The sequence below is a fragment of the Thunnus albacares genome, chromosome 4 (assembly GCF_914725855.1).
Source record: "Thunnus albacares chromosome 4, fThuAlb1.1, whole genome shotgun sequence".
Taxonomy (NCBI): domain Eukaryota; kingdom Metazoa; phylum Chordata; class Actinopteri; order Scombriformes; family Scombridae; genus Thunnus; species Thunnus albacares.
Window position 1 is genome coordinate 28,197,581 of NC_058109.1, and position 26,294 is coordinate 28,223,874.

Here is a 26,294-nt window from a genome sequence, read left to right on the forward strand (position 1 = left end):
AGCCAACCCCATTTCTGTCTAAAAAAGTGATCTGGTTTACCACAAGGCCATTTGAAAGAAGAAACTGTTGAACTTCTCTTTCTCTAAGAGCATGCAGTTCCCAGCATTGAAACATGAAAAAGGCGTACAGCAAAGAAGAGGGGGCGAGTGTAAGATGAAGAACTGAAAAAAAAAAGCTAGAAGAGAGAGAGGGAGAGAGAAATGAGGACAGATAGAGAAAGGCAGATTTAGTCTGTGGCATGTCTCTTGATGAAAGGACCGTTTCTCTCCTTTTTTAGGGATTGTTTTTTCATCCCTCCCTCCCTCCCTCCCTCTCTCTCTGTTCCTCTCATTACTCACTATGATGTTTGCCCTGGCACCGCTGGGATGGCAGAAATGGCCATCACAACAGGAACCGTCTGGGTCCAGTGCACACATACAAGTCTAATTCACACAGTAACTATGAACCTAGTAGTTTCATACACTGTCTACTGTGTCATGTTGTGTTTCACAGCGAAATTGCATAACCCATTGAGACGCAACAAGTCAAGATTATCCCTTCTGAAGTGAACAAACTGGTTAAACCACAAGACGTACTTCTTATAGCAGACAATGTTGTCTCTAATTATAACTTTAAAGCTGCAACTGGTTATTTTGCAATCCTAGGTGTTAGTAAGAAATGAGCTTTATCACCATCACATATCTTGTGACATCAGTAAACCCTCTGACCTACTTTTCCTACTTCAGAGGGTGATGATGATGAGAAAATCTTGTTTGCTCGTGCTTGGGACAGAATCTTACTTCCCCAGTTTGATGTAGTTCCTGTTGAACCACAATGCAAGACACATACAGGGAGGGGTAGTAGAAGTGCAAATCCACTGGATATCAGTTAAGAAAGCCAGAGGCAGTTTTTTTATTTGATGGGAGGAGCAGACAGAGCTGACTGATCAAAAGTCTGTGATAGTTTTATTGGGTGGAATATTTATTTACAACTGCTGGTGCAGCATGAGGTCATTGGTGAAGATAGCTAGTTTTCCAGGAAGTGAAAGTCAAGGAAAAAGTCATGTTTTGCTGCCATAGGACTTTAGATTTTTTATGCATGTTAAAGAAGATTTCAGCAAGGATTAAAGCAAGGAAGGATTTGTGAGCCTGAAAAGTTGTCCAGGAGGAAATGTGTAGAATGTATTGAATTAAGTATTATATGAATACTTAAAAACTGCTCTACGCCTGAAATCAGGCGTAGTTCTGGAGAACTGTAACCCTTGTTACAGTCACCACCACTATAATGGATAACTCGCTAACATGATGAATCTTTGGAATAAGTGTAATGTTCTTTGTTACAACCACAAATTATATTTTAGAGAAATTACTCAATTTAAGTACATGCATGGTTGCAAATTTGTGTCTAGTTGCCAATGTTCTCTGTGTAAAATCCTTTGTCCTTCAGTTGTATTCCCATAAGCCAAATGTTTGTGGTGGTGATGAGGTGATGAGTAACTCCTTGGTTTTACTCCGTAATCTTATCAGCATTCAGCTGATCACAAACTCTATACATCATTGTTATACTCTTTTCAGAGCTATAAATAGCCCTTTAGGAGCTGAGACAGACTGTCTAAATTTACTGGTCCGTTCCCTCTTATAGTGCTACAGTTTTGGTGGGTGGGAGCTGATGACTCAGCACCATGTGGATGTCTTTGCTTTGTGTGGGAGAGGACCGAGTGTGAGTGTGGAGGTGCTGTGGGCAGGGCCAATATGGAAATGCACGGCTGCTTGGATCAGCCCACTGACTATGTTTTCTCTAAACCTGTGTGTGTGTGTGTGTGTGTGTGTGTGTGTGTGTGCGCGCGCGCGTGCGTGTGTGTGCATGAGTGCATGTAACAAAGAGGCAGATGGAAAAATATATCAGCACATTGCACACACATTGCTTTGATTTTCTGGTTTGTTAATTCTGCTGCCAAATTCACATTTTTTAATGGTGGGAAAATTTGTTGGGAGACATTTAAGAGTCACTAAGTGTGTAACTGCAGAGCTTAACAATCACTTCCTTGTTTTGCTTGTCAACCCAGTGATACACTGATGCAGGGGCAGGGCAAGGTCAGAGGTGGAATGTAACTAAGTACATCTCAAGTACTGTATGTAAGTTCAATTTTGAGGTATTCGTGCTTGAGTATTTCCATTATACTTCTACTCCAAAACATTTTGGAGGCAAATGTCCTTTTTACTCCACTACATTTATCTGACAGCTTTAGTTACTAGTTAATTTGCAGATTCAGATTCTTAATACTAAATATAATCAACTAATAAATTCTGATGTATTTATTAAGCTGATGCAATAAAACACATAGCTAAAATTAGCTCCACTTTTACCAGCTGCAACATTAGTGATGCTTAAACATTAAAGCATTAAAATTATAATCCATTAACATAATATATATTACTTTTTCTTTTGGTAGTTGAAGTATAATTTGTTTACAATACTGTTTTTGAATTTTTGAATGCGGGACTTTGATTTGAGTAGTCCTACTGTGGTACTTGCCATAAAAAATCTGAGTACTTTCTCTCCCACAGGTCAAGGTGTTGCAGGTTACAGGGTTTTTCATGGGTCCACTGAGTTAGCTGTCTCCAGTGTTAAATATCATATTTCCAGTGTTGTCAGTCCGGTCCTGCCAGTGGCAGAATGAAGTGTAAATAGATAAAATACAGAGCATTTGACAGTAAACAATATGTATGACTTGTCTATAAGGCGTGTTTGCTGTAGTTTCACATGTGTGTCTCTGGGAAGTCACCTGGTTGACGTCACACATTCACTCCTCTGCACCGCGCGCTGCCATGGAGCCGCAGTCGAGCCAAGCAGGCAGAGAGACGAGAGCCTGAGTGAACTGCAGGCGACTTACACACGTCTTTAAACAACATTCAACACTTTCAAGTCGAAACTCCGGAAGAATTGTGGTTCATAACCCAAACCGGTACAAACCCACGACCAAAAGACACTTTCCAGCTCAGCGGAAGAGGTAAGTCACAGTTTTTAGTGAAACGGTTAAACTTGTTCGCGGTTTGGAAAACTTGAGCTCGGTGTGTGACAGTTGAGGCAGCACTGACATGCTCTGCTTCGATATTGTTTCTGCTGATGTTTAGTTTCACAGAGAAGTAAAGCTCGACTGTAAACCCCGGTTGGCATCAGTAGTAGTTAGTAGTAGTTGGTCAGGACTGTCTGGCTGAGGCTGTCGCGGAATGCCTGCGTCCCTTTCTCGCTGTGTTCAGCTGTAGTTACGTAAGTTAAGTTAAGCCATGTTTCAGTAACATACTTGTAGAAATGTGACAAAACTCTCCTTGTTTTACAATGGAGAAACAGCATTCAGTAAAACACTGCAAAGCGAGTTTGTGTGCTCTATAAATTCCTTTAGCGAAGTGTTGTAGCCTATGGCAACGGCAGGGTCTGTGTCAGCTAACTTAGTGGAAAATATAAAACGTTGGACTTCATTATCATGCTAATGACCACCAGCATGAAAAACATCAGAAAATCATTCATTTGAGCCCATTAACCCGTTAAAAGACGGTTTCGTATTATAGTCATGCACTAGAGGACAAATCAGCTCCGTTAAATCGCTATCTTGCCTCAAATTTTTCTTTGAAAGCCAAGGGACAGCTTAAATTAAATCCCTTAATCATTAACATGAGCAGGCTTACAAATGTTTATATGTGACATTTCCCTTTAAAGACACATATTCCAGGGTGTTGTACACAATGGGACAACATGTCTCTTACTAGTGATAGGTAAACTGACAAAATATGCAGCAAAGTCCCACAAATTGTATACAGAAATGAACTTGTAGTGACTATTTATCAGATATGATTCACATCATTATGATTCACTGCACATCAATCACAAAATGGTAACATAACTTAATTTCTGTCACGTTCAAAGGTGGATAAGCTGAGTTTTTAGCGGACTTTACTCGCATTAAATCTCAGGTTCCAGTCTTTGGTTTCTGGTCTGGTTTGACGGAAAGCTGTCGGTGTCATGGTCACTACAAACACAATACAAACAGCAGCACTTGGCTCATTGTGGTCTAACTTGTAGTGGAGCTGGTTTGCGTTGTTCACCTGAGACTAAAGGTCATGACTTTGAAATGTCAAAGGTCCTTTCCTCATTGCACCCAGGTTTAGCAAGTGGAATAGCATGTCGTCGTCTCACTGATACATGTGACTTATTTTTGTTTCCACATATACATCATTCTCATTGTGTTTTACATGTGGTATGTTTTTCAATCATTCACTTCACAGATTAAAGGTGACAAAGGATGGTATGCGATGGCAGTGTTTAATTAAAGGGAAGTGTCTGTGTGAAGATTAGCCCACATTCTTATGGCAGTAAACAACTCAGTCATCTGAATCCGCAGTAGCTGACATGACCTGTCGGCTCCCCAGCCATATGTAACACACAATCCTATTTTGAAATATTCCTACTTCTGCTTGCAAAAGTCTTGTGTCACACACACCACAGAACAATTCTGTGTTTGTGGCAAGATTCTGTGTCCTGTTGTTATCTTCTAGAGGCAGTGCAGCTTAGTAAGCGCAGGTAACACTATCTGCCTGCAGTTACTGGTGTGTCAATATTGGCTCGTGGCATCATGAGCTGCTTGGAGGACACGGTTGGGACATCTGCTCAGTGAGGAATCGCCAGTGCAGCACTGATCTTTGAATAGTACAATACACACATGATTTAGACAATGTTTAGACTGATATTAAACTATTCGGGTGTATGAATTATTCATTTTGAGACAGAATGATTGAGTCTGTTAAGCTTTGAATAGGTTTGACAAATGAAAAGTCAAAAACCATCAACTTGGCGTTGAGTATTAAACCAGTATACTTTTATGTAGAAGTGAGTATCAAAACTGTCAAGTACAGAAAGTTGATATCAGTAGTTAGTTTATTTTAATGGGATATTTTCTGATTTAAATGATAATTCAGTATATTTTCTACTTTATCTTTTACCATGCAAACTTATATGTGCTGTTTTCCAACAACATTAAGGGCTATTACTGTGTGTGTGCACTTTGATTTATGCCTTATAAAACTCCCCATAAATACCAACACTATCTACACAACCACAACACTTTTGTCATGATGTATTCTCTGTCATAACTCTTCCTCATGAGAACATCTGCTGTAATGCATAATGACACACACAGACAAGATACACACACACACGCACAAATGTTTAGCACAAATTTGCTAAATCAGCATTGAGTGATGATAGTTTAGCTCATCATATCCTTGGTCTCTTATTGCTCTCTCTCTCTCTCTCTCTCTCTCTCTCTCTCTCTCCACATCATGGTATCCTGCTTGGCTCTCCCTGCTCGGATGCTATTTTGTCTGTCTTATGTTAACCAAGGCTTTGTGAACTGTGAGCCGGGCAGAAATGGACACCGCTCTTAATGCATGTGGAGAGAATACACACACACACACACACACACACACACACACACACACACACACAGCGGCAGGATTCATTCCTTGCTGGTATAGCAGGTTTGACGCCGTGCCAAAGAGCTCAGTGATACTCAGGACGAAGGGAGGGAGAATCAGAAAAGGTAATCTCTCCATGACAAGTTCACTGAAGTGTGTGCGTATATGTTCATGGGTACTGCTTTACTTTATTAGCTGCTTGTATTGATTTGCTCAGAAGTCAATTCCAGACACAAAGGGAAATTATAACATCCAGTATCGCTGGAATAAATGTATCACAACACCATTTGTTTGTTTTTGACCTTGAACCAGCAACCTCAGCTCTGGTCTCATTCTGTATCAAACCTTTCTCACTTTCCCGCCTGTCCTACTTTGACCTGATCCCTAGATCTGTGTGTGTGTGTGTGTGTGTGTGTGTATGAGAGAGAGAGAGAGAGAGAGAGCATTTACAGTACAGAAGGTCAGCTAAATGCTTATTTATTGCCTGTAGGTGTAGGTGTCTCTGTAATATGCTGTATGTTGACATAACCAGTGTGTATGCTTCTGTGTGTGTGGGGGGGAGGTGTTGGGTGTTAGACATTAACCTTGGTTAGTGAAAGAAAGGAAGGCTTTGATTCTTTCAAACCATTCTCCACTGAAATTCATTAAAGGCTGCTTTGTTCAAGGTTATTAGTGTGTGTGTGTGTGTGTGTGTGTGTGTATAAGTACACTTAAAGACGGTGTTAATGTGGTAATAATACATGCCACTGTGCCTCAGTGAAAGACTTGAGGATTAAAGAAAGTTTTTGACAAACATTAACACCACATTTTTGTTTCTGCAGTAAAGGAAAATTATGTGTTTTTTTGTTTGCATATCAAAATTGGGAGTGAAAAAAAGTGATTAGCTAGGTTTAAAAGTTGCCTTATCCCATGTTATTACCTCCACCAAGGAGGAGGTTGTATTTTTGGTGCCCCTTCATATCCGTTGAGACCAATCCCATTCCCAACGTCTTAATTAGTTTTTTGATTTTCCAACCATTTTCTCTAATAATTCTTGAAGGTAAAAACGTGCAGTTGCAACCAAATTTTACGTTTACATTTTCTTCATTAAGCACACGTTTTGTTTTCCAAAGGGACGTACAAATGAGGTACAGTCCAAGCTATAGAAGATCAATGTGAAACCATTTAGAAGAAGCACCTCAACAGTCAGTTCCACATTCCACCAAGTACCACAAGACTTGCAGGTGCTTGAAGTAACATGTAAGCACCTAGCAGAAAACATCCAGATGAAAATAAAAAAATTCAAAAAATGTTATTAGAAAAACAAAATTAGAGGACTGCGCAGCCTTGACAGGGGTACAGTTTGTACTCTCTGGGGGCTTTCTAGTTTATTTATACAAAGCTAGGAAAGCAATATACCTGTAGGCGCATACTATTGACAGTGACATTACACTTAGGAACAGCACCTTTCCATGATCACTGTTTAATTTCCAGTGTGGAGGTTTAATTTTTCCTTTGAGGTATCATAAAGAGCAGTTTCATGGTGCAATAGATGTTTACACACATAACCACACACCAGGTTGTTAGCTTTAGGCGCGAGTGTGGCCTGGCTGACTCTCACGGTGCAGGTTCATTATAATCGTGTGGAGCGTGTTTGTTGAGCTCTAATTTGTTAGGCGAACGACTGGCCCAGCTCCATCCAGTCAGCTTGTTCTTGGTCTGTTTTGGACCTTTGTGCCTTCAACTTTGTGTGTTGACTGCAAAGTCTCTTTAAGTAACTGTAAAAGGAACACAAAGTGGGACAACAGGAGAACCAAATTTGTGTTTTTCTTCCTTCACATTTTCCCCATATTCCCTGATATTGGTTACAGAACATAAAGTTAACAGTACAGGACAGTGTCAGCTACTTTTTGGTTTTGCTTGAAAACACCTTTAGGGTAGCATCAAGTGAGCCAGAAACCTCCAAACCTGACATACTCTCACAGTGGTTTGTATGGCATCTCATAACTGACAGCTCTATTTTAGTAATGTTAGGTAACTTTGAAATTGCTATGACATGCATGTGTTTAGGTTTTGCAAGACTGGGATTTTCAGAACAGGTTTGATCTGTTACCTGCATCCCAGTTTTAATCTTCTGGCTTTATTTAGCTTTCTGTCAGGCCAGTTTTCATCGCTCCAGGTCTTCTTCTGTCGCTGAAGCAGACATTATTTGCAAGTGAAGATATACTTCTAATGCTGCTGTATTTAGGGAGGTATAAGCTTCCGGTAAAGAAAGGCCATTTTCTCAACAGACATTTTGTCTCGTCATAATAGGTAAAGCACTGGTGTTACAAATAAAAGTTCAAGTTCCCCAGTAAGCTATTATGCTGTGACAGAGAGCCAGCATGCAAAATACCACGACTCTGAAACCAAAGCAACCAGATTAAATTCAGCCATCTTTTTTTTTTTATTTTTTTTATTTACAGCTGTGCTTTTCCTGCTGTGACATGTCAAAATGTTCTCTGTGCAAAAGGCCTATTGGTGCTAAATCAGTAGAATTTAAACCAGGGCATTTAAAGAAAAGCACAAGTGGCTGCTTTCTTTATGACATTTTAAGGGTCCTGGTCTTGTTGTGCACACTGGACTACAATGAATACTAGGACACTTAATGACACTTACTGTAATTGTGTAATCATTAATGTTATTTGGTACAACTTCCTGCCACGACAAGTCAAAATCTCGGCTGTGGAAAAGGTTTATTGCTCAGGTTTAGGTTGAAGTGCCTTTCATTTTTAATGTCTTCAATTGATATTGACACATTTCTGTTTCCTTGGCTGTGTAGTCCAACACATATTGGATTTGGAATAAAAGAAATGGCGGTCAGTGCTGACTCTCAGCTTTAATTTGAAGAGGGTTTACATTCACATCAGATGAGCAGTCTAAGAATCATTTGTGTTTTGATAGAGATCTTCAATTTTAAAGGACAGAAAGTAGTTTGGCAAGTTACCATAAACTTAATTGAAGTCATCAGGAATATTTGGTTCCTTTGAAGTCACAGATTGTGTGAAATTTATAACATGGTGCTAGATGAAAAGACAGGATCATCAAAATTATTACCACAGGCTGTTTTTATGACCGACATTTTGATTCATCAAAGCAGGAAAAGCAGATGAGCCAGTTCCAGTGTTCTGGTATTGTGCCTTCTCACTCACTGACATGACGTACTGAGACAATTAATGGGTTGTAGCTATTGTTAATGTTATAATTTACAACTGTTCTTTTCCTGATTTGACAAGTCAAAATGTCTGCTGTGGAAAGGTTCCATTTATTCTGAGGATGACATGAATATGTGTACCAAATTTCACGGCAGTCTATCCAATAGTTGTTGTTACATTTCAGTCAGAACCATGAACATCCACCTCATAATGGTGCTAGAGGAAAGGTCAGGGAATCGCCAAAGTCATTAGGGGACCATGAATGTCTATACAAAGTATCATGGCAATCCATCCAGTAATTGATTAGATATTTCAGCCTGGACCTAAGTGGTGGACCGACCAACCGACAGGCTGACTGTCATTGACCTGGAGCCATACCACTAGCATGGCTAAAATGCTACAAGTACTACACTGTTCACCCAAATGTAAACAGAGACAAAAAAAGAAAAATATATAATTATCCTAAGAGGGTACTGTAAATCTGCCTCGTCATAATCATGTAGCAAAATGATGGCCTAGTAGTTCAAGGAAGAATTCACCGTTCATCATCCAGATGATTAGGGTTCAAGCCTGTGGCGTCAGACATTCTCACTGTACAATAAATGTATTTGCAGGCAGTTTTACAGCTGACTATTAAAGAGAACTTCCCTACGGGGATTAATAAAATCAACTGTGCTGTCACTAATAGCACAAAAGATGTGTATAACACTATAATTCTTGTTTATTGTGTAAAGGAAACTTCCGTCATTCTCTGTGTTATTGTCCCTGTCTTAGTTGTAAAGAAGCTCCCCAACCTGCTAGACCTGCTTGATCACTGCTTCCACTAAATGACATCTCCACCAATTTACTGCATACCAAACCTTTGACTTGTTTGTGGTGAGTCACTGAGCATGACTTTGATGATAGTCTATCTCATGTAGACAGTCACGCATCTCTGCCTCTATCATTGTGTTTAATGCATGTAGCGTAATAGAAAATTGGATTTACGTCATTACAACTAAGGGGTATTTTCCTCATATGTTTATCAACTTATTTTATTAGCTAATTTATGAAACATAGGATTCTGTTGTCCTGTTCATCACAGGATTAATTGTTCTAGGAATACATTTTATAATTGCCATCATTAAACATCTCTAAATGAATTGCACTCAAAGCTATAGCTGCAACAATTAGCCGATTTAATCTATTGGTAGATCAACAAAAATGAATGATTTTATTCATTCTTTTAAGCAAAAATGCAAAAACTTTACTGTTATCAACTTCTTAAATATGATGCTTTTTTGTCATACATGGTAGTAAACTGAATATTTTTAACCCTACTCAAAATCACATAGTTATGGGAATAGGCGTACTCCTCAAGCTGATGTGACAGAGGACAAGAGATTTATATGTCAGGTCAAGTGGCATTTAATGGTATGTTCTCTTGTCATGTTTTCCGCATACTGTGCCTTCTTCCTGTTAGTGTCTGATTTATGAATTCTTTTGTGTTGTACAAAGCTAACAAATACACCACCAGCAGCTTTACATTTACTGGTACTTTGCAGAACTTTCAGTTGAGGATAAAAGCTAAAGACTGTCTTAAGAGTAAATAAAGAGCTCCTTGAGGACACACACACACACACACACACACACACACACACGCGCTATCCAACTTCCTGGAAATCGACTTCATTGTGGCTGGATGTAGTGAAGGCAAATCTGGTTCTATCATTGAGTCTGATTTCTTCTCATGTCCACTGGCCTGCCTTCCAGTGTGTTGTCTATCTTTTTTTCTTTTCCTCTCTCTCTTGCTTTTTTCCTCTACCCACCCCTTCCCCAATTGCATGTGCTCATTTTTTCCACTCTCTCTGGGGAAACAAAGCTCTCTTTTTCAATGTAGCAATGTGTGTGTGTGTATGTGTGTGTGTGTGTGTGTGTGTGTGTGTGTGTGTGTACATAAGAGAGAGAGTGTGTGTGTGTGTAAAATTAAGAGGAAATTGGAAATGGACTGTGAAAAAGTCTATATTTTTAATGTGTATTTGCGTGTGTCAAACTCCATGACTTTGATTAATATAGTTTTTGTAGGTGTGTGTGCTTGTGTGTGTGTCTGTCTGTCTGTGTGTGTGTGCATGTGGGGGCAGTATTTTGAGAGCTCTAATAGTTTCTCAACCCTCCTGACCTCACTCAGAAACAGTCGCTTGTTTAGGAGTCCTCAGATCCCCAGCAGGCTCGCAGGGTCAGTCAAAGCCTCCAGCAGCAACGACAGATGTGTTGTTCTCAACCCAACGGAGACACTGCTTAAAGTACATTAACTTCTGTTACACAGACTGTGTTTTCACATCTGTATGGATGCTTATTTTCTGCCAAAGAGGACAGCTGGAGATTCACTATTTCCAAAATATACCATTCTAACAGATGGAAAAGATAGCAAAGATATGCATTCTCTGTTGCTGTAGCTTTATCTCTTAAGTAAATATTTTGACAAGGTTTCCTGTTTTTTTCCTAGGACTCTTCTGCATACCTACACACTTTCTATAAGCACATATGGGACTCTGTAGCCTTCCATCCATTTACACATTATGTACTTCTGTAAATTCATAACCTCTCATATCCTTCAATGTATACATTTATTTTGAGTATGCTGATAATCTTCTCATTACAGTGGTCCCAATTGTCTGCAAACATCCTTTAAGTTTTTCTCATATAATTTATCTTGACCCCACTTAAGCCTGGGCAGGGATTTGTGATTTTTGAATAATACAGGGTGACTTGATGGCTCTATCCATCTTTCCTCTAATGACATTGAATTGGAAACTGTAAATAGAAAAAGTTAAATTGACTGTTGATATTTTCATGCCTGTAAGCTAGCTAGTAATTAATATGGACTATATCCATATTTATCAGAATTATTAATCAAATCAAGTGTACATTGAATAATCACCGACTGCAAAAAATGAATAAAGAAAGCTGATTTTACGGCCATTGCTGGATTATCCGATAAAATCGGTGCTATATATAGAATTAACTCTTCAAAGGCTGACTACTTGCTCAGCTCTTGCTCATCAACATGCAGATGGTGTTTGATGCAATGATTCAATTAACTTGACACAACTATATTTTACTGTGTTTCATGCATGAAATCTGAGGCACAGTTTATAAGATGTATGAAATAGTGAAATCCATCCTTCCTTCCATCCATTACTTAATGTGATTTAATAATTTAAATTAATCTTACATTATTCCATTTAATTTACTTACATTCTATTATATGTTTTAATTTATTTGTTAATTGCATTACTATATATTGATTAATGTTTAATTCACATTCACTGACACAGACCAGTCACCTGTCAGCCAATCACTATGGACACTGTAATTAAGTTAATTCACATAGGTTAGGACTTCTCTCAGTTCGGTAGTAAAAGTTGCTCCCTGTAGCTTTGCAAATTGGTCTTAGGAGGAATTTAGGTTCTTTGAATACAGCCACAGCTCCTGAGTGAGTGGTTTCTCAGGATTTATATTCAGCTGCACACAAATAGAGCACATTCACACCTGAGACCTGCCCAGTGTGGGTACACCTACCTCTTGCAGCAGCTCCCTCAGGGGATTTAAGAAAAACACATTTGAATGTTAAAATAGGAGCTCTCCACTTCCCCCAAAACTCTTCAACTGCAGTAACAGGTTGTATAAGAACATAATGCTTTCTCTCTACATAATTCTGCATTTAAAGTTTCATTCAGAAGACAAATTAAAATGTGATCTGAATGCAACCAGAGCTCAAAGTAGCTATAGTATATCTTTGTTGACTGAGCAGCATACATGTAAATACTGTATATCACAGCATGTACTGGTTCAGTCACTCAACACCTCATAATGCATGACATTCATTATGAGGAAAAGAGACCACAAACATAATGTGTCTCCCTATGAATGATAAATAATTTAAGCAGAAACAGGGAGGCTATAGTCCTGCCCAGGAGTTTCATGTACACAGTCATGCTCAGGCTTAAGAGAATGACATGTCTCTGTGCATTTCACTTTTAGAGATTACTGCCCAGAAATGCCACTTCATAAATCAGATAAACATTAGTGTACTTAAAATGCGATACTGTATTCCTCAAATCACAGGCCTACCGCTCTGACATTACTATTAGGCCATGATTATGTTAATAGGGCAGGAGACTAAAGCTATATGAGATCAAGTTAAGGAACTTAAAGGCTCACAAAAAGTGCTGTGTTGAAATTCTTTGAGGAATTCTGTGGGATTTTATTGCAGCTTTGGGAATAAGAATGTAGGCTAATATACCCTCTGGGTCCTGCTAGTCTGTGACGTCGCATCTGTGTGACTTGATAACATGAAAGGTTCAGTAAGTGTTTGTTAATACAGATCCCTTATACAACATGAGGCTTGACTGCTTCCCCCTAAATTCAGAAAACTTAACCCTTTGTAATCTTTGTTATTACAAGACCCCTTGAAGGGCTTTCAGCTATTGTTTTCACAGTAAGGCTGTTTTAGTATTATTGAATTGATTCTACTAAACACCCTGAAAACACAGGACAAGAGTGTGTAAGATTATTCTTTTGGCATTTTTCTCTTACTGGATGGTGATAGTGTAAGAGACCAACAAGATTTCAGCATTTTCATTATTTTAATGTTCACATATACAGGAACATATAAACAAACTCAGACCCCCTTTTCAACAGTTACTATACACTACTGTCTATACTATGCTATTTGTGGTTATACAGCAATGTTACCTGCCACAAAGAGAGTGCTCACAACTTGATCTTTTGCACATTTTCTCATGTTGTAAAAATGCGTGTGTGTGTTTGTTTATTTATTTCAAACAATTAAAAGTTTGATAATTGTATCTGTGAAGAAAATGTTAATTAACACAGTGCTGTATTCTGAGACTCCACTGCATGCTTTTATAATTACTCAGGGATGTCTAAATGGGACCTGGCCCCGGTCAGCTGGTTAGATTAAGAATGACTCTAAAAAGACTGTCGAACCCCACAAGAATCACTTTAAGAGGAAGTATATGAAACATATACAAAACAGTGCTGAACAAAATTGTCCGTGAAGCAATTCAGCTTGAATGAAGCAAGTGGGTGGGCACTTATGCAAGCTGTGTTTTCTGTTTCGGTTCAGTTCACTTCTGAGTGTAGAATTGAATTTTTCGTTTTGGTATGAAAGCATAATTTTCTAGGAATGGGAAATCTGTGAATTAATGTATTTCAACACAACAAAAATATCAAGAGTATGAATACTTTTATAAAAGATTTCAAGATGGTACTTCATCCTTGTCAGCATAATAGATAATAGTTATAATATAATAGTAATAGTTCTCAGATGTGGCCTTCAGACATTTTGTTGTATTAGATTAAAAAGGATTTTTTTTTACAGACATTATCCCTGAAAACAAAGAAAACAAAACTACGATGAATACGATGAAGGGTCAGTGAGGTCCACAAAAACAGAGCAATAGAATGGTAAAGCGTTTGGACCAACCATGAAGTTCACCCCTATACTAATAGAAATGTAATACTAAAACCTAAACAAACAAAGCTGCAAAAACAAGACTACCAGTACCTCATCCTATAATATAAAACAGTTCTGCATATTGGTCTACTTACAACCAGCAAGAAAGGCTGGTGCTAGTGTTGGCAGTTTGTGGTGTTTTGCTTATAGAAGAATCTTTAAAAGAATGACCCAGACACAAATGTATACAGCCAACTAAGTAGAGACAATTGGAGACTGGTGATAGACAAATAGGATAAAAATCTATAATACATGTTTTAAAAAATCACCACAAAATAAATGTGAAAATAGTAACATGGCTCCGAGGTTTATCTTTTAGTCTGTTTGTCCTTCCTAACACTGTGACTTTTTGTTTTTCTTGGAAATGTAGCCCTTTTGATTTTCTGTTTCTCTAATTCCCTCATCCTGCTCTCATGAGCACATTTGGGATTATCACTCTTTCTTTTTTTCCCTTCATAACTGGCAGGTAGTTTCCAAAGTTGTGTCGTGAGTTGGAAACTTCTACTTCCCCTCTTGTTCCCATCTGAGGACGCTGTTAGCCACTAACTCTCTTCCTTCTTGTTTTGAGTGCAGGACTTGAGCAATCCAAGTGCAAGATGAACATGTGTCTGTGTGAGAAGTTCTAACTGCCAGTCTGTCTTTGTTGTAGGAAGCTTAGGTGAGAGGTCACCATGGCACCCTTCCTGCGCATCGCCTTCAATGCTTATGATGTGGGTGCTCTGCCTCCTCTTTCTGACCCTCCCATCTGCGCGATCAAGATGAAGGAGTCTGTCAACACAGGTATGTACAAATGCATGAGCGCATGTGAGCAATTCATTTAGACAGGGGAGTGGCACAATAAGTAAGGCCAGGCGCCCATCTGCTGGGCTTTAAAGTCCACAAGCAAAACACTGACTCTCTACCAACTCCAGGTGCGTTGTATTACAGCCATCCTTTTGTAGTGACTTCCTCAAGAGAGGAAAAGTAAAAGACAAACATTTTGTTTTCCAGTGGCTGATCCCAATCTTTTTTCACAGAGCGAGGAAAGACCTTGGTCCAGAGGAAGCCCACCATGTATCCAGCTTGGAAGTCCAGTTTTGATGCTCACATCTATGAGGGACGTGTCCTAGAAGTTGTCCTCATGCAGAGCACTGAGGAGCCATTGGCCAAGGCTACGGTTGGCGTGTCTGTACTAGCAGAGCGCTGCAAGAAGTCCAAGACCAGTGGCCGTGCTGAGTTCTGGGTGGACCTGCAACCTTCTGGGAGGATCCAGATGGCTGTGCAGTTCTTCCTGGAGGACAGTGATGCAGGTAGAACTGCTGGATCTTAAAGGCCCTGACTGTTTATGAGTAAATAAACAACAATCAAGCTTGAAGTTTAAAAAAATCCATAAATATTATTTATATAGAGTTGAGCAGTCAAAAAGCTGATGGGCTTCATCAGGACTCTGTGGGTGTGGTTTGATCAGATTTTATTGATGGTGGCGTAGCAACTAAAGCAAGCACCCTTATCAACTGTCTTCACCTTTAGAGTCAAATATTTCTAACTCCTGTTTATGTGAAATATAAATATACACCTTTTTCCAACCAATCCCAGCGCAGTTCAAACCTATGAGAAAAGCACAGACAAAAAAGAAATCTCTCATGTGAAATAAATAAAGTGCTTTGGCAGAAAGTTTGAGTTCTTGTAAGAGTAGCTGATTTCTTAAAGTAAGTTGATTAAGGAAATATGTTTACAGGGCCTTTAAAACAATGTTCCCTGACCGGGAATCGAACCCGGGCCGCGGCGGTGAGAGCGCCGAATCCTAACCACTAGACCACCAGGGACTGGTGCTTTCCATGAAAGAGGATAGTCTGCGGGCTACAGTTGTCGGGGAAAAACCCCCTTCCCCCTTCCCTCTTCCCCCTTCCCCTTCCCCTTCCCCTTTCCCCCTCCCCTCTCCCCTCTCCGCTCTCCCTCTCCCATGTAGACCCACAGAAAATAAGCTGCTCCAGCTTTGACATGTAATGCCCTCTACTGGCAGCAAGGATCCTCCATCTAATGCTAATCTCCATGCATTTGCTACACACACCCACAGCATATCATTTTAATTACTGTTGGTCTCACAGAGGAGTGTGGAGTTGCCATGCGCTGGAACTACTGCCCTGCAATAAACTTCCTACCTCAAGCTGTCAATGGTTATTGCTTAATCTGCATGCCATCTCACATTGAGCTTTTCAGCTGACTGCAGGTGTGGCCATCTAGGCAGTGTTACAGTGACTCAAGGTCATGAAGGAAATTGGCCTCAGGACTTGCCTTACTGCTAAGATACTGACTGCAACAAACACAATGTCTCAACAAATGTGACCTGAAGTGTTAATGCATATTTTTCTTGATACGCTATTTCAATGTATTCACTGGGACTGGGATTAGGCAAATGCATGCAGGATATTAGGTCTATTTTATCTTATTTTAATCTTTTCTAGCCTGTCAGGAATGAAAGAGAAAGATTTAATTTTGGTATAAAAAGGCCACTTAACCATATTGAATAGCTGCACAAAAAAATCACCATCGGCAGCCTGAGCCCAAATTATATTATTTGTATTAATTATATTGCTATCATTATCATCCTTCAAAAACCTATTTTAGTTTCACTTCAGCTGTTAGAAGCAGAAGTGGAGGGAGCAGTTCTGGCTGGTAGTGCTTGATTCAGCTGCTAGATCACCATCCCAGACAAGGAAGCTAACCTATGGTAGTCATCATTGTCTGCCAACTTGGAGCAAGATTGGATCAGATTTACAAACTGGTTCTGTTAAGAGGGAGTTTCTGTGTGGGAGTAGCACAGTCGGGGGATCACTGTTCAGAGCTGGAAAGGGCCAGGAGAAGGGGGGTTGTCTTGTGTTATGAAAGAGCTCCATACTCTATCAGCTCCCTCCTACACACTCCACAGGTTTCCTGAAAAGCAGCCCAGAGTATTTTTAGGCGTGTGAAAAGCCCTCAACGCTGTCTGTCTCATCTGTCTGTCTGCCCTCTCTCTCATTCCCATTTTCTTGGCTCGGCTCACTGAAGCACTGTCCAAACACAAACATCTGTCAGTAGAATGGCAGAGAGGAAATTAGTTAATCTCCCCCACATCTTCCCACTTTTCCCTGTCTATCAATTGCCTCTTTAAGGCAAATAATTTTTTTTTAATTGTTCCTGTTATCTCCCTCTCATTCACCCCCCCACCCTCCCTATCTTTTGGTTGTCTTCCAGAGTTTCTGCTTTCTTTGTTTACCTCTCTCACGCCTCTTTCACTGCCTTCTCTGGGTGACTTTTGACCCCACCCTGTTGATGTGCGTCAGCTGGAGCCGCTTATCCAGGAGGGTATTTTTCTATGTTTACCCTCCATTTAGCAGCAGCGCCTATGTCCTCCTTCTCTAGCTAAGAGGGAATTTTGACTAAATACCCCTCAGCCATTAGAGTTGATTTATGATAATGCCTGTAAATTTTGTCATTTTAGGAACATCAATAAAGCTCATGGCTAGGCTGTAAAAAGAAATCAGGTAGTTGAATAAATAATTAACAAAACTCCCTCCTCATTGCATCCCCAATATCACCCTTATTTGTGTTTTGAATTTGGAGAATACTTTTACTGTAAAGCTGTTTGACAAACATGTTTGCTTTGTACTTGTAGTCTGAAGATTTGAATAGAAACACAGTAGTTTCACATGTAAATTCATCTTTACCTTCAGCGGCATGGCAGTCATCGGTGAAGGTTCCTCCTGAAGATGGAGTCACAACCCTCAACAGGAGGAGAGGAGCTTTCAAGCAGCCCAAAGTTCACTTCATCAAGAACCACGAGTTCACCGCCACCTTCTTCGGCCAGCCCACCTTCTGCTCCGTCTGCAGAGAGTTCCTCTGGTGAGATGCCATGTCCAGCCTTTGTTGCGTTACAGCTGTCACTATTACGTTTATGTACTTTAGCTGGTTAGCATATCAAACACTTCTTTCACTTTGACCTTCAGTATGATTTGAGTATCTGTCAGTTCTAGGGAGATACCATGGAAGTTATTTCTAATGCTACTCTGTTTGGTCATGATGTATAATTATTCAAATCCAACATTGTGTTTTTATTAAGATGCCATGGACACAGCTGTGATAATTCCTGACCATTTGTACTGTCATCCACTGTATACTTTCTGGGTACAAAAGGAGACAAAAACATTAGTTGTCCAGTAAGAAAAGTCCAGACCCCCAAGGGTACTCCTCAAAAGACCAGTTTAGAGGCTGTTCTAGTGTTCCTAAATAGAGTGGTCCAGGGGGGTTATAATGTTAGATTATTAGATAATGTTAATGTTAGCAGGGTTTCTATTGTGAGAGTGAGTCACTGTGTAGGGAAATCCCACAAGGCTGTCATGTTGTGTTCCAACTATGTCAGCAGCCCTGACCTGTCAGCCAAACTCCTCCCTTTTCTTTCAAACTTCAGTATTATCTATCCTCTGTAGAGACAGGCAGGAGGAAGCCTGATGTTGTCTTTAGTTTGTTCTTGTATGTGCGACAATATGTCCACTTATTCTCAGGAAATTTGTATGCAAGGGGAAGTTTCAGTCTCCTTATCTAAGATGTGAAAGATACCTTTCAGTTATGCTGATAACAAATTGAAGACCCCTGAGTCAATGACGTTTCATTTGTGGTAACAGGTCTCTCCTGCTTTTTTTTTTTTTTTTTTTTTGACCTGCGAAATACATTGGAGAAAGTTTGCAGACAGTACAGATGTAGCTTTGTGACTGTTGAATTAAGGAGACTGTAAACTTTCATTTATGCTAGGTACTAGCTAGTTGTGCTAGGTATTCATGCTAGGTACAGTAAATCACTGTTATAACCACAAACCCAGTAAAGAAAACCATCTCTGGTAAATAGCTCCGATATCAGCAGTCAAAACTTTCTAAGCTCTACCAATGGGAAAAACATTTTGCTCTGTCACACATCAAAACCCTACAATTCCACTTCTTTTCTCCCATACAGGGGGCTCAACAAACAAGGTTACAAGTGCAGACGTGAGTGTTTCATTAACTGCTATTTGCATTTTTATCACATTTTGTCCTTTTGCACATTTCAGTGAATCTTCACATCACAGTTAAAATAATGTTTGATCATTTATTTCACCCAGAATGCAATGCGGCGATCCACAAGAAATGCATCGAAAAAATCATTGGCAGGTGCACTGGAACAGCAGCCAACAGTCGTGACACTATGGTGAGAAAAGTTAATGTTCTCCAACGTGCATGCAAAACTTGACCTCAGATCTGACACTGACGATCAGCTGCCGTTGCGTTTTACAGTGATAGCTCTTATTGTTTTTTCCAGCTATGGTTCAATATTGACTTTGTCCTGTTTTATTCTATGACTTATTCACTGTTACGAAATAGTACATTAATCAATAATTTGGTCAATATGTTTTTCCTTACTCAAAAGAATTTGCATTTTCTATTTTTTCTAGCCAAACAGGGCATGGCCAAGTTTACAGGGAGCATCAATATTAGAATCATATTCAAATCAATTGAGATGTGTGCTTAAGTATTTATTGAGTATTGACTCTGCTTGCCACTCAAAAGCAGCTAAAACTTACGAAGCGTAGCAGTCCCACATGTGTCTGCTTTAATTATCAGATAGCAGCTTTCTGTGGATTTAATGGATTTCTGTGTTTGTAGTTCCAGAAAGAGCGCTTCAAGATTGATATGCCGCATCGCTTCAAGCACTATAACTACAAGAGCCCCACCTTCTGTGAACACTGTGGCAGTCTGCTGTGGGGTCTCTACAAACAGGGCCTTAAATGTGAAGGTGAATGCAATGTTTTGTTTGTACAGTGTTATATGAGGCCTTCTCCTGCCTTTTGCCCTGCCTCTGGCATTTTGTTCTTTCATTGTATTCCCCTCCTCCACTTCACTAATCCATCTTTCACACCTCTGACCAGATTGTGGCATGAACGTACATAGTTATTGTCAGAAGAAAGTGGCCAATCTGTGTGGAATCAACCAGAAACTACTGGCTGAGGCTCTGTCTCAAGTCAGCCAGGTTTGTACAGTGAAAACTACATGAATTGTAGTTTGTGTAGACTATGTGTACATTATATACAAATCAGAAGATGAGGAGCAAATGATTGGTTATGGATGTACATTGTCAAGAATGTTTTTAACAAACTTTTTTCCTCCCTAGAAATCTGTGAAGAAGTCTGATCCAAATGCAGCTGATATTGGGATCTACCAAGACATCCAAAGTGCGACAGCAGACCCTAGTGGTAACATTTGTTCATTGTTGCACACACAAGTGCAAAATTTTTATTTAACTTCAACTTCAATCAATTTTTTATCTTTAGAGGTAAAATAGTTGTGGTATTGTTGTTGATAATCTCTTAAATTACATTGTCAAATCTCATCCTTTGTTGTGTGAGTTTGCATGTGTCTTTGCATTCAGCTTTGCATATGTATTTACTCTGTGTATATATAGTAGATCGCAATGGCAAGCCTCGTGAGGGCTTGAGCCCAGCCTCAGCTGCATCTACAGCTCCCAGAGTACGCCTCACCATTAGCCACCTGGTGTTCCACAAAGTGCTGGGCAAAGGCAGCTTTGGCAAGGTAGGCCCTGTGGTCCCCATCTCTCCATCTTTTCCTAAATTTAACATGAAATGATTGTGTTAACACAAAACCAAAAGCTGTGACTGTGAGCACTTAAAACATTGCACAAACTTGCCTCTGCCAATGACATTACACATAAAACAGCAAAATAAAAATGACTTTCCTACTGAATTTGTCCACATGTGAATGTTAGCCCTGTAGATGACCATTACCTACCAAATATAACCATGAAAAAGGCACTAAGACAGACAGAAATAGACCATACCTGCAACCTTTTATGCATTTTGGAACCATTAGAATTGTACAGAGCCTGGGAGGTTCATGGACATTTTTTTTATAAAGTGCAGGTGCATTTTATAACTCGCACATGCGTTTTACTAAAGCATGCACTTTAGTAAGACACACATGCTTTAGTAAAGCGCACGCTCCCCTGACCTACAGCATTTCACTGCTCACTCAGTTGGCATTATATCATCATATAATATCATATAATGCATTAGGGTTTGTGACAAGGCATCCATAAACAATAATCATGGACTTAATGAACTCAGACAATTGAACTATCAATATATGTATCATATTAAAATGTTAATCGATGAAAGATTGAAGATCTTTGGTGGAGGCACACCCTTTATGGAAACAGCAGATGTGGTAGAGGTAGTCATCTGTTCCAATAAAAGGTACAAGTTGGATGCTTAGTTCATGTGAATAGTTTAAACCCCCCAGTTTTTGTCAAAAACAAAAACTTTGATAGCATTGGAAAACCTGTACTTCATAAGTGATAATATTGACACATACTGAATTAAGTCCATTCAGTTGCTGTCAATAAGTTAATATTACTATATTCTGCATGCAACTGATGGCATTCTACAGTTAGGAAATACTAGCTGTAATGCTAGCTCATTTTTTCTTGTCTTATTTGTGATCGGAAATTCATCAAATTCAGTGCCCCATATCGCTGTTTTCCAAGCTATTGTAGCTGTCATATTGCGCATTACTAAAGTGCACACGCGACTTACTTAACGTGCGCATGTGAGTTATAAAACGCACACGCGCTTTATAAAAAGATTACATCCACCCCACCTCGCAGGCTCTGTAGAATTGACATTACTGAAATATGTTAAAATGTTTAAATTAAGAGTGCACAGATTCAAGAAGCAGAATCTCAGATGCCAGGCAATGCTGACAAATCCTTATAGTCAATGTTGGTTGACCTATTTGGAGAAAACAGAGAAGCAGAGCATAGAATTTGCATTATATCTAGGGCCAATTTAGCCAGGTCACAGTGCATTTCATTGAGATCAAACATTCATTGTCCTCTCTGAGATTAGGCGATATCACACATGTAAAAGAGAGGAGGAGATATAAATAACCTCCTCATTTTTATTTTGATATTATACTTTGATCGTACTGCATGTGGCTGGTGTGATCACACTGATGAATTAATCACTCTGACACTTCAGGTGCTGTTGGCAGAGCTAAAAGGGCAAGGCCAGTACTTTGCCGTGAAGGTTCTAAAGAAGGATGTCGTCCTCATGGATGATGACGTGGAGTGTACCATGGTCGAGAAGCGAGTCCTGGCCCTCGCCTGGGAGAACCCCTTCCTCACACACCTCTACTCCACGTTCCAGTCTCAAGTAAGCACAAATCTATAGACATGTCTACTAGTAAAAGCTGTAAAAGCATGTCCCTTGACAGGAAATCAAACCCGGGCTGGGGCAGTAAAAGTGACAGTTCCCTAACTACTAGACCACCAATTGTTGATCGAGACCTCCCTTCCAGCCCTCCTTATCTAAGTCTGTTCTCTCTTGTCCTCTGTCGCTCTCTTATTCATGTGTCATTCATTTGTCTGCAACAATGAGCTGACAATGATGTGTTATTTACACAGGAGCACCTCTTCTTTGTGATGGAGTACCTGAATGGAGGCGACTTGATGTTCCACATCCAAGACAAAGGCCGCTTCGATCTCAACAGAGCCACGTGAGTACACTGGGATACCATATAAAGAACTACGAGTAATGCAGCAATTCTCATTTATAACACTGGGTCTTAATCCCAGTTAAACTATTTAACGGTTATTTTTGCATATCCCAACCTTCAGATTCTATGCTGCTGAGATAATAGTTGGACTGCAGTTCCTCCACTCAAAAGGAATTATCTACAGGTAACAGCCTCTCTGTACTAGCGTCTGTAATCTCCATATTCAACCTGTTTTTGCTACAGAGCAGACTGGAACAGACTGTTTTGGGATGTTAGACGACAGTATTTCATATACTGTAGCAGAACTAGCTGTACTTTGTTTATATCTCTTTCTGTGTCTTTCTGCAGAGATCTTAAGCTGGACAATGTCATGCTGGACAAAGACGGACACATAAAGATTGCAGACTTTGGCATGTGTAAAGAGAACGTGTTTGGAGAGGCCAGAGCCACCACGTTTTGTGGGACACCGGACTACATCGCACCAGAGGTAAGCTTCAGGGCCTGGCTGGTAGCACCACCCCTTTTTCAGCCAAATCTTTAAAACATGTTGTTTTAGAATTATTATTTTTAAATGTGAATCTCTACTTAGCCATGTAGTCCCTCATTCTGTCATTGTGTGTATGCCCCCTAGTGGCCGTTAGGAGGTGTTGCAGTGTCTACAGATCACACTAAACTATTCACTTGCCTTCTCTGTGCTCTCATCTCAGATCCTGTTAGGGCAAAAGTACACCTTCTCAGTGGACTGGTGGTCTTTCGGTGTGCTGGTGTACGAGATGCTGATTGGTCAGTCACCTTTCCAAGGTGACGATGAGGATGAGCTGTTTGAGTCCATCAGGTCTGACACCCCTCACTACCCTCGGTGGATAACCAAGGAGGCCAAGAATCTGATTGAACTGGTGACTAACAGTATACTTAAATTATCAGGCATACTTTGTCCCATATAGGCAAAGACATTGTTGACATTATACACATGAATGGATGTCAATAAATGCTTTCCTCCTTATCACAACATGGTATTACAGGGAGTTGATTTGAGTTGTAATTGAAATGATTGTCCTCTGTTCCACTTTTCCTTTATCATCATTATTCCAGTTGTTTGAGCGAGATCCCAGTCGCAGGTTGGGTGTTGTGGGAGACATCCGTGCACACCCATTCTTCAAAACTATCAACTGGCTGGCTCTGGAGAAGAGAGAAGTGGAGCCCCCTTTTAAGCCAAAAGTGGTATGAGTCTGTTTTTTGTTTTTTTTTCTGGACAAACTATCCATTTGTGTAATTTACATATTACGCAAATATATATTTGCATGCATCTATGATGCCATTTACTAACAATATGCTTTTTGATATTAACCTAACTGAAATCCTGCCACCCTCAGAAATCCCCCAGTGACTGCAGCAACTTTGACCGAGAGTTCCTGAGTGAGAAGCCGCGCCTCTCCCATGCCGATAAGAACCTCATCGACTCCATGGACCAGGCAGCATTTGCTGGCTTTTCCTTCGTCAACCCCAGACTGGAAAACATGATAAGCAAATGAAAAGACACAAGGGCTGCCTTGGGAACATGATCATAGCCCTGCACTCCGAAATAGGCTCTTATCCTATTCCCTTTATCTTCATATGGTCTAAGTTCAACTGGATGGTTAACAAGAACATAAAAAGCTTTGGGCTTGACTATGACTTCTTGAGTTCTTCTAGCAGAAGATGAGATAAAATGATATGGGGATGTTTGCTAGGCATCTAAATGAATGGTTCTGTCGCGGCTGTCAAACTGTGTAGGTGTATAAGAGAGTAATACACTCCAGGAAATTAAGGGAGATACTTAAGATACCAGCATTACCATATACAATGCTGGAGGGGGATAGTCAATAATGCATTCTGTCTTTTTTTAACTTTTATGACATTTTTCATTGTGATCACACCTTGAATCTATACAAATCATCTAATGTACTGTATCTTGAAATTTAAATTCACAGGCACAAGCATGCTGCCCTCATTTAGTTACATGCATATATACGGTATATACCCGCATTGCACATGCAACTCAAGAGAGTTTGATTCACTGGTACCATATTCACTCTCACCTTGTGTGCTTTGCCTACTGTATGCCTCCTATTACATCCTATATATGTGTGTTACCACATACATATAAGTGTGTGGGTGTGTGCTGCTGTACTCAGTAACATTGTCTGTTGGTGAATGAATCCTTAGTTCATCCCTCTGGCAGTCAGATATATGCACCATAGAAAGAATTGTACAAAGGGAGGGTGAATTTAATTCCCTCTGAATTAAAGTAAGGTTATTGTGGAGCTGAATAGTCCCCCACTCTCCCCCCACTGATTACACTGTCTTGGGAAACTGGAGATGCTCTAAGCAAGCCCTCAAAAGAGATTTTTTTTTTTTTTACAGATTTCTACATGTCAGTCATCTTGTTTATTGTGACCCACTGGTGTCAAACCTCAAGCTGTACAGTAAACTGCAGCATAGGGAAACCAACTGTTAATCACATAATATTAATGTTCCCACATCAGATATTTTGGACTCGTCATCAGACTTACTGGAAAAAGTTGCAGCAATGTTATGGTACTATACCTGTACATCTATATGTGTTGAAGGATGTGTTATTTTTGTGTGTGGGGGGATGGGCATTTCACTATAAGTGTAGGGCCTTTGAAATATGTTAAATTACTTGAATGTAGGACTTTCAACATGAAGATAATAGTGCTATATATGGAAAATAATATGTATGTTACCATGAGCTGTCTGTGAGTTATGGGTGTACTGTTTTTTACTCTCCTAATCTTTTACATCTGATTATAAATAAATATATTAATGTCACTCAGTCTCCACCTAAAGTAATTTTGCATTTCATTTGCATTTATTGTAGACTTGTATGTCACGCAGCTTTATATGCAAAAGCTCCTGCAAAAACAAATCCTATTGTTAAAGACTCATACCAAAGGAATTCCTGTACTAACTGCATTCCAGTCGTTTTTTAAGGTTGTGGCACTCTGGTCACAGCTCCAGTGATTTTTGTATTTTATGTTGCTATTGTGTTTTATTTGACATTGCCTCTGCAGCACATCACCACAGAATATAAGAAGATATGTATAAAGGTCAGCAAAACATTTCCAGGTACCACAGGGATTTTGTTAGTATGAAAGACCTGTCGGGCTTTACCGCCATCTAGCGGTCAGGTGCTACAATTGCACCTCCCCGTGTAACGAGGGGACTAAAGGCGAGGAGACATTCCTGCAGTGCGCACGGCTTATGACCTGTCCTCGTCCTCTGTCCCCAGCAGTATCCCATTAGCTGCTGCAGGATCTGGACAGGGAACACATCTCACACGTGGCACAAATAACAGCCACCTGCACCGAGCAATAAATCTTTTCAAGTTGATGAGGAATGTGCCTTTATGCAAACAGCCCTGAACCCAATGCAGTATTAAAGTTGTAGACCTTTAAAAAATTAAAATTACCCCACACAATTGCCACATTAAACATCATGATCCAAAAAGCGAAAGAAGTGCTTTTTAATTGTAGTATGTTCATTTACTAAACCTAATTTCTGTATGACAATTATCTAGTCTTCTGTGCGAGA

At 39.8% G+C, this 26,294-nt stretch overlaps 1 protein-coding gene and 1 non-coding gene across 3 annotated transcripts; one reads left to right on the plus strand and one right to left on the minus strand.

Annotated features, from left to right (window-relative positions):
• The first annotated feature begins 2,782 nt into the window (after positions 1–2,782).
• On the plus strand, positions 2,783–25,532 carry LOC122981272 (protein kinase C delta type-like). 2 transcript variants are annotated; one of them, XM_044349921.1, is made up of 17 exons: positions 2,783–2,990; positions 14,795–14,925; positions 15,162–15,434; positions 17,838–18,006; positions 19,111–19,142; positions 19,256–19,341; positions 19,797–19,926; positions 20,060–20,160; positions 20,302–20,383; positions 20,593–20,720; positions 22,184–22,357; positions 22,609–22,700; positions 22,822–22,884; positions 23,049–23,187; positions 23,408–23,596; positions 23,793–23,921; positions 24,074–25,532. In XM_044349921.1, the coding sequence occupies exons 2-17, from the start codon at positions 14,817–14,819 to the stop codon at positions 24,230–24,232; spliced, it is 2,055 nt and encodes a 684-aa protein (XP_044205856.1). In that variant the 5' UTR covers positions 2,783–2,990; positions 14,795–14,816; the 3' UTR covers positions 24,233–25,532. The 2 variants fall into 2 exon arrangements, with proteins under 2 accessions (XP_044205856.1, XP_044205857.1); XM_044349922.1 differs by having other exon boundaries at positions 20,596–20,720.
• trnae-cuc lies at positions 15,879–15,950 on the minus strand. Its single transcript has one exon. It is a non-coding gene; the product is annotated as a tRNA-Glu (tRNA).
• Positions 25,533–26,294: the final 762 nt, after the last annotated feature.